The sequence below is a fragment of the Chinchilla lanigera genome, unplaced genomic scaffold, assembly GCF_000276665.1.
Source record: "Chinchilla lanigera isolate Chin_1 unplaced genomic scaffold, ChiLan1.0 scaffold00041, whole genome shotgun sequence".
Classification (NCBI taxonomy): domain Eukaryota; kingdom Metazoa; phylum Chordata; class Mammalia; order Rodentia; family Chinchillidae; genus Chinchilla; species Chinchilla lanigera.
The window spans coordinates 18,540,262-18,548,429 of NW_004955442.1; the positions used below are offsets into that span (position 1 = coordinate 18,540,262).

The following is an 8,168-nucleotide window of genomic DNA, read 5'->3' on the forward strand; positions in this document are numbered from 1 at the left end:
AAAAAAAAAAAACAAAAACGAACCCCACAAAACTCCAATATGGTACTGGCACAAAAATACAAAGGTAGACCAATGGAATCAAATAGAGGACACACAGCCAGGTATAGTGGTACAAGCCTGTCATCCCAGCATTCTGGAAGGCTGAGGCAAGAGGATAACAAGTTCAAATTCAGCCTGTGCAATATAGGAAGATCCTGTCTCAAAATAAAAAAATAAGTAAGTGCTTAGGGTACAGCTCAGTGAAAAGGTCCTGGGTTCAATCCCCAGTACTGAGGAGGGGGAAATAAGGAAAAAAGGACACAGTGACAAACCTATCCAACTATGGCCATCTGATTCCTGACAGAGCCAAATAAACATATGTTGGAGAAAAGACAGTCTCTTTAACAAATGAGGGTGGAAAAATAGAGATATACATGTAGAAGATTGAAACTAGATTCCTCTCTCACCTATACAAAAATCAATTCAAAAATGCCAGGCATGGTGGTGAACATATAATCTCAGCGCTTGGGAGGCTAAGGCAGGAGGATTGCCATGAGCTCAAGGTCAGCCTGGGCTATATATAGTAAGTCAGTCCAGGGCCAGCATGAACAACATAGTGAGACCCTGTCTCAAAAAGAAAAAGGATCTAAGACATAAAATTTTGAATCTGCTAGAAGAAAATAGGGGAAACACTTGAAGCCAGAGACATAGGCAGACTTCTTGAACAGAACTCTAATACCAAGAATCAACAAATGAGCCTATATCAAAATAAAAAGTTTCTACACAGCAAGGGAAACAACAAAGGGAAGAAAAATCTTTGTCAGCTACTCTTCTGATAGAGGATTAATATCTAAACTATAAGAACTCAAAAAACTTAAGACCAAAAAATCAAATATCCCGATCCATAAATGGCAAGTGAACTGAACCAATCCAGCTGGTCATGGAGGCATATGCATGCCTGTAATTCCAGCACTTGGAAGGCAGAAGCAGGAGGATCACAGCAAATTTAAGGCCAGCCTGGACTATACAGTAAGTTCAAGGCCAGCCTCAACTACATAGCAAGACCCCATTTCAAAAACCAAACAAAAATAACAAAGGAAGGAGCTCTGGGTGGTCACGGGACAGAGAATCAACATCTAGAATATACTAAGAACTCAAAAAATTAGACTCTTCAAAATAAAAGACCTGATAAAAAAATCGGCAAGTGAAATGAATAGACACTTCACAGAAGAGGTACAAATGGCCAAAGTTAAAACAACAGAGATACCATCTTACCCTAGAAAAAAATGGCTGTCATAAAGAAATCAAATAACAAATGCTAGCAAGGCTTCAGGGAAAAAGAAACCCTTCTACATTGTTGATGAGAAGGTACACTAGTACAACCACTATGAAAATCCATATGGAGACTCCTCAAAAAACTAAAACTAGAAATTCCATTTGACCCAGCTATTTTGCTTTTATGTATCTCCCTGAAAGAGTTAAATACATTATATTACAGCGATACATGCATACTCATGTTTACAGCAGTGTAATTCATAACAGCTAAATTTTGGAAGCAGTTTATATGCTCATACACGGAAAAATAGATAAAGAAAATATGGTATTCAAACAGGACAGAGTACTACTCTGCCATAAAAAAGATAAACTTGTGTTATTTGTAGGAAAATGGATGTACCCTAAGGCCATAATGTTAAGTGAAATAAATCAGATGAACAAGCTTAAACAAAACCCAAATTATAAATAAAGGCAAAATAAAAGATAGATAATAAGAAGTAGGGAGACAGATCTTTCTCAAATGGGAAGGGGATCAAGAGATACAGGGAGAAAGGAGAGAGGGGAGGGAAAGTGGAGGAAAAAGGGAATTAAGATGTGTTATGTACATGTACCAACTGCACACAAGGAATATAAATATATAAACATACACAAACAAAAATTTTTTACATGTTAAGATTTGAACTTGGGAAAAAAAGGAATGCTGTGTGGCATGACAGCACATGCCTATAGTCCCAGGAGAGAGATCACTTTGAGACAAACCTAGGCAACATAGCAAGACTATCTCATAAAAAAGTTAAAGGAATGCTATAAAAAGGAATAGTCAGAGAACAAAAAAGAATTCTTAGAAATCAGAAGAGAAGATAAAGACCAAAAAGTGTACCAGGAAGTAAAACAAATAGACCAAGAACTGGGCAAGAGGAAATAAGATCTGAGAGTGGATCCAAGAGATCCCCCAGGAGACTACCCAAAGTTCTTGTGAAACAGGAGACAAATGTGAAAAGCCAAGGAGAAAACATGCAACCTAGCTTTGAAGGACACATCCCCTTCCCCAAATGTGGCTCAAAAGAGCTCCATTAAAGTACATCCTTTAGGAATGTCAGGTCAAGGAGGAAGATAAGACCTTAAGACGTTCCAGAGGCAAATTCTAAACTGCACCAAGAACCAGGAGCCAGAGGTAAATAGCTCCTTCAACAGCAACACTAACACTAAACACTACAACAAAACATGGTTTTCCATGCTAGATGAACAGCCAACTCCCACTGTGCTTCTGCTTCTAGCAGGCCCCTTCTGTTACCCAGGCCCCAGATGGCTAAGTAGCTCAGACCCAGGGGCCTCATGGCAAAAGCACTTATATCCTCACACATCAGATGCTCCTCCTGGAGTGACTGTCTGGGATTGAGCCTGGTCAAGGGTACATAACTCCTTCTCAGTGACTGCACAAAAAGTGATGCAGAACAGAATGAAGAAGGGAGTGCTATTGATTGTTTCTCCCCCAGTCCCTATACATCTTTAAAAAAAAATGTTTGTTGCCAGGGCTTGATGGTGCAAGCCTATAATCCCAGCACTCAGGAGGCTAAGGCAGGAACATTGAGAGTTTGAGGCTACCCTGAGCAATATAGCAAGACCCTGTCTCAAAAAAACAAACCACATATGCCATCAACCCATAGAACTGAGCTGTCCTAAGTTTTATTTCATCTGATAGAATCCTACAGGTAAAGAAGCTATAGCTCAAAAAAGTCCAGTACCCTGAAACAAAACCAGGGGTTAGCAGAGCCCAGGGTCAGTACCCACACCTGCCAACTCTTCCATTTCCCACCTGCACCCACTTTCCCAACATTACTCCTGGGCCCAGTAGGCTCTGGGGATGACCTTTAAGAATATAGGCTACCCCAGGATGCCACAAGAGGCCCAAACATACCTCTTCTAACCGTGTGCGCTTCTCAGAAGGCTCTGATCCGTCACTGTCATTTCCTGAATGCTCTTCATCCTCCTCTTCATCCTTAAAGAGGTCTTCATAGGCAGGAACTTCAAGGTCATCATCTTGTTTAATGAGTAATTTGATCTAAGTTTAAAACAGAAAAGCAATCAAGTCCCTCATCTCTCCTTGAAAAACTATCAATCACGTGTTTTTCCCCTATAGAATCTTTATCATTTCTAATTAGCTGACTCATAAGTTTTCTGTACATACAAATAGCTACTTGTCTGAGAAGATTTCAGACTTCTTAGGCATTTACCACATGGTATGCAGAAATTATAAAAAACCTGAAAACAATTTTTTGAAAACCACCTACAGTTTACTTAAGTCTGGAAAAAAAGCTCCCTCTTATGCCATACATTAACAAAATGAATGTTCCACAACTTGGATGCTGATGAAAGATATGAAGATGTTGCTATGGTTTGGATGTCGTTTGTTCCCACAAAGTCACATATGCTGGAAGCTTGGTCTTTGGTATCATGGTGTTGAAGTGGTGGACCCATTGAAAGCCAGGCTTCCTGGAAGGTGATTAGATTTTGGCCACTCCGCCCTCCAAAGTGGATTAATGTTGTCTCTCAGGAATGGGTCAGGTCTCCTAGAAGCGGTTCCCTCTGCAAGCATGGGTTGTTTCAAAGTTGTCTCAGCCTACACTTTTGCTTCCTGTCACAGTATATGAAATTGCTTTCTCCCTCTGTCTCTTTCCTTTTCACATGATACCATCCATGAGGCCCTCACTATAGTCAAGCCAAGCAAATGCTGGCACCATGCTCTTAAATTTCCAGAATTGTAAGCTAAATAACTCTGGGTTGGTTGGTTTGTTTTTGTTTTGTTTTTTGAGACAGAGTCTCTCAATATAGTCCATTCTGGCCTTGAACTCACTATGTAGCTCAGGCTGGCTTCAAACTCACAATCTTCCTGTCTCAACTTCCCAAGTGATAGGACTAAGGCACGTGTCACCACACTCAGTTAACCTTTTTTTTTTTGGTTTTTCTCCGGTACCGGGAACCGAACTCACGACCTTGCGCTTGCCAGGCAGGCGCTTTGCCGCTGAGCTAAATCCCCAGCCCCCTAACCTCTTTTCTTTATAAGACACCCAGTCTCAAGCCAGGCATGGTTGCACATGCCTATAATCCCAGCACTCAGGAGGCTGATGCAGGAGGATTGTTGCTTGAGTTCAAGACTAGCCTGGGCTACAAAGTGAGCTCAAGGCCAGCTTGAACTGCATAGCGAGACCCTGTCTCAAAAACAGACACACACACACACACACAAAAAAAAGATACCCAGTCTCAGCTATTTGCTTATAGCACTACAAAATGGACGAAGACAGATATGGACTCCTAAGTGAACACAACTCTCATCTCTAAAACCAATTCCAGACTAACTTCTCTTGGATAGGTTCCTCCTATGAGAATGTCAGGATCTCACACCTTGGTAGATAGAAAAGTTCAAGTCCACACCTTGGTAGATAGAAAAGTTCACGTCCAAAAAAGCACAGCTGACTTGCTCAGTGCTAGGTTATGTGCTTGATGTCCCAAGTTTCAAAGAATAAGCACAGTAGAGTCATTTCAGGCCACAAAGTTCTGGTCCCTATACCGTTCAGGTCAAGCAAATTCCATAACTGCATTTAGCACAAATCCAAGGGCTAGGTCCCATATCCATCATCAGAGATAGACAAGACCAGGTTCTTATAGTCAGGCTATCCACAATCCCACAAGGGGACTGAACACACACTTCACCCATAAAGCCAGTTGCAACATTATACAAGGCATAAAAAGGCACAGATAGGTTGAGCAGATAGCACACAAGAGGAGAAGCCCCCAAGGCCCGGGTACCTGAGTGTCATTGTACACATTCACAACGTTGACTGGCCTGTGGGTATCACACACAAAGAATATAGCATCTTCATCAGGCTGAAGGATATCCAGTAGATCTACATTAGCTCCACAGTTTATAAGAATAAAATAACGGAACTGAAAAAAGAAGGGAAACATTGTAAAATAATTGCATTGAGGAGGCCCCTTCTCCTTCACCACATTAGGCCTCTGAGCGTGGACTGAGACACAGTAAGCCCCTGAAATGTAGCAAGGCGCAGATGTACTAGCAAGAGCCTCAAAAAACAGCCAAGTCTGACTTGTGCTAAGGGCTTAAACGTATTCTATAGGTATTTCATCTCCAAAGTAACACTATGAAGTAGGCTCTCTTGCCTTCTCCACTTTTTGAAGAGCATGGTGGAGTTCAACAAACCCAAGTCTTGTACACCAGGGTCACGAAGCTCATAAGGATCAGAACTTGACTTCAAAAGTGTAATGGGGCCTCTTCAGTTCTTGGTATATCTGGACTGCAGCACCTCTCTGTACTAATAGTATTGTACAGATTGAAGCTTTTAGCACATCTTGGGTAGTCCACACTTTATGGGTATCTAAATAGTAAATTTTCCATCACACTCTTATCACTATAGCAAAACCTTTCCTTAGAAATACTCAACTGGCATCAGTTCCTCAAGTTATGACCAAAACTCCAAGGGAGAATTTATCTCAGCCAAAACAGTCTTAGAAGTGGCCAGGACCCTCTTCCATGTCCCAGCCCCTCATTTGCAGCCCATAATATCCCATTTCTCATTTGGCTCCATGCACAGTGGGAGGACTCCTGGCCTCTGCTGTTTAAATTCCAAATGGACAATATTCATTTCTAAACTTATAGTTGAAAACTGGGATGCATTTTCTTAAAGAGAAAACACAAAATAATGATGTATTCTAAAATAATTTTAATGAAGTCATATTAAAAACTGCTAAATTCCAGGCATCTTACAATCAAATTTCTGCAAAGAAAATTCAAAGTTAAGTGATGCCACATTCAATATTTTTTTTTGTCAATTCTGTCTCCTTAACTTAAAGGTAAGTCATCAATATTACACAGCATGCTTTTGTCTTCCATGTTGCCTAATGAAGCTGATAATTATCTCATGAACCTACTGGAAGTAGAAAGAACGCTAAGTATGAAATAGTAGTAACTGAGTAAAAAATAGCCTAATTATTCTAAAATAAATCTTTCATACCTGTTCTTTATGTTCAAGATATGCAGTTTCAAGTTCTTGCCACCCAGAAACTGGAACCAGCGTGTACTGCACATGATCACATTGAAACAGAGCCTGGACAGACAGCATTTTCAAGATTATCTTATTTAGTATGCCCACGATTTACTTTGAAATACATAAGGGAAAGAAAAAAAAAAAAAACTAGAGACGCAAAAGGAAAAATAAGGTAACAAGGTAAAGTTACTACATTTTTTTTGTTGTTGTTGTCTTTTTGAGACAGGGTCTCACTATGCAGTTCAGGCTGGCCTTGAGCTCACTTTGTAGCTCAATCTGGTCTCGAACTTGCAACGATCCTCCTGCCTCTGCCTCCTGAGTGCTGGGATTACAGGTGTGCGCTACCACGCCCGGCTTTATTTACTTACTTATTTATTGGTGGTGCTGGGGATTGAACCCTGGGCCTTGTGCATACAAGGCAAGAGAGGTACCACTGAGCCGCATCCCCAGCCCCAATTACTAAATATTAATGGATAAGTTATGTTGTAGGGATGTGCATGCTCAACGTACAGTTCAATTTCGCTGAATTTGTGAAAACTGCCAAAATTCATCTTAATTTCAAATGTTCTGAAAAGTTCCTGATCCAAGTTCAGTGTAAAACTGCATCATATTCAAAACCAAACTAATGACTTTCCCTAGTAGACGAGGGACTCTTGCATTTCAGTGATGCTGACACCACTATACCTCAGTTGTCAGAAACTCCTCTCTCAAACCCTGCATTTGAGAACGTCCAAAGCCCTCCCAAATGAAGCCATTTTTCCTGCCTGACTCCTTGTAAAAATACTACTCTCCTCGCCTTCTACATTCCCCTGCTCTAACCCCCAACACTGTCCAGGCAGGAAGGTGACTTCACTCTCCCTCCTCTCACCTGCTCCCCACCTCCCAACCTAAACCCACCTTACTCCACCACCTCTGTGCAAGCCCACACTGTTCCCTCACTTCTCACCCTGGTCCACCCTCCTAGGTCCCCAGGACTCACCTGAAGGATTTTGCAAGCACACAGGGCGTCCACGTCCGAAGCCACGAAGAGAAGGACTCTCTGTTGGGGGTGGGGGGGAGAAGGTAGTTCGCGGCGACCTGAACCCTGGCTGCTCCCCAACCTCCAGGCCCACTATGGACACTCCCCCTCATCCCTTCCCCACAGACAAGGCTTCAGCCAGGGTCCTGGGCTATTACCTGGCTCTGGACCAGATCGTAGAACTCCTTGCGAAAATCGGACACAAACATAGCCTCGGCAGCAGGACAACCGGTACTTGCCCTGAAACCCCAAGAACTGAGCCAGGGATCAATACTCCCGCCAAACCATAGCTTTTCTGATTGGCCCAGGCTACCAACCAATAGCCTCTAAATTCCCAAACTTTCCTCTTTTCTGACTGGACCATATTGGGGCGGGCAATAGCGCTCCACCATTCACAGCTGTAAACGTCCCGGAATAAGCATTACTTTATCTCCGGGGGTGGACACAAACAAGTTTGCTTCCTTCAATTCTGACTCTTATTTACCCAGAAACCCCACGCTCGGCGGACATCTTTACTTTGGGAAGAAAAGCGTGCTGTTTCACATTGGGCACCTTAGGGAAATATATTTTCGGCAATAAATTAAATTTGGCTACACTTGGATTGAGGGCGGCATTTTAAATTTTCAATAGGCTTCTAGTTTGGTTTGAAGGTGGGTGTGTAGCTTACTTCCGCCCGAGTCCAAGGTGGCGAAACCAAAGCCCGGAGGGCTGTAGATGCATTCTGGGTAATGTAGTCAGCAAGGGGAATGGACCCTACCAAGTTCATCTGGAGGGGAGTACTTTCAAAAAATTTTAAATTAATTTTAAAACTCTCTGTATATAAGCAAATAAGC

General features: G+C 42.1%; 1 protein-coding gene across 1 annotated transcript in view; it reads right to left on the bottom strand.

The window, feature by feature from the left end:
- Cdc45 (cell division cycle 45) overlaps window positions 1-8,056 on the bottom strand; it is a gene marked incomplete in the record, with an annotated part of 34,920 nt that extends 26,864 nt beyond the window's left edge. The window contains 6 exon segments of the mRNA XM_013517954.1: window positions 3,173-3,316; window positions 5,062-5,199; window positions 6,285-6,377; window positions 7,297-7,356; window positions 7,494-7,575; window positions 8,003-8,056. Of these exon segments, the coding sequence (XP_013373408.1) occupies window positions 3,173-3,316; window positions 5,062-5,199; window positions 6,285-6,377; window positions 7,297-7,356; window positions 7,494-7,575; window positions 8,003-8,055 (570 nt within the window).
- Between the last annotated feature and the right edge of the window lie 112 nt (window positions 8,057-8,168).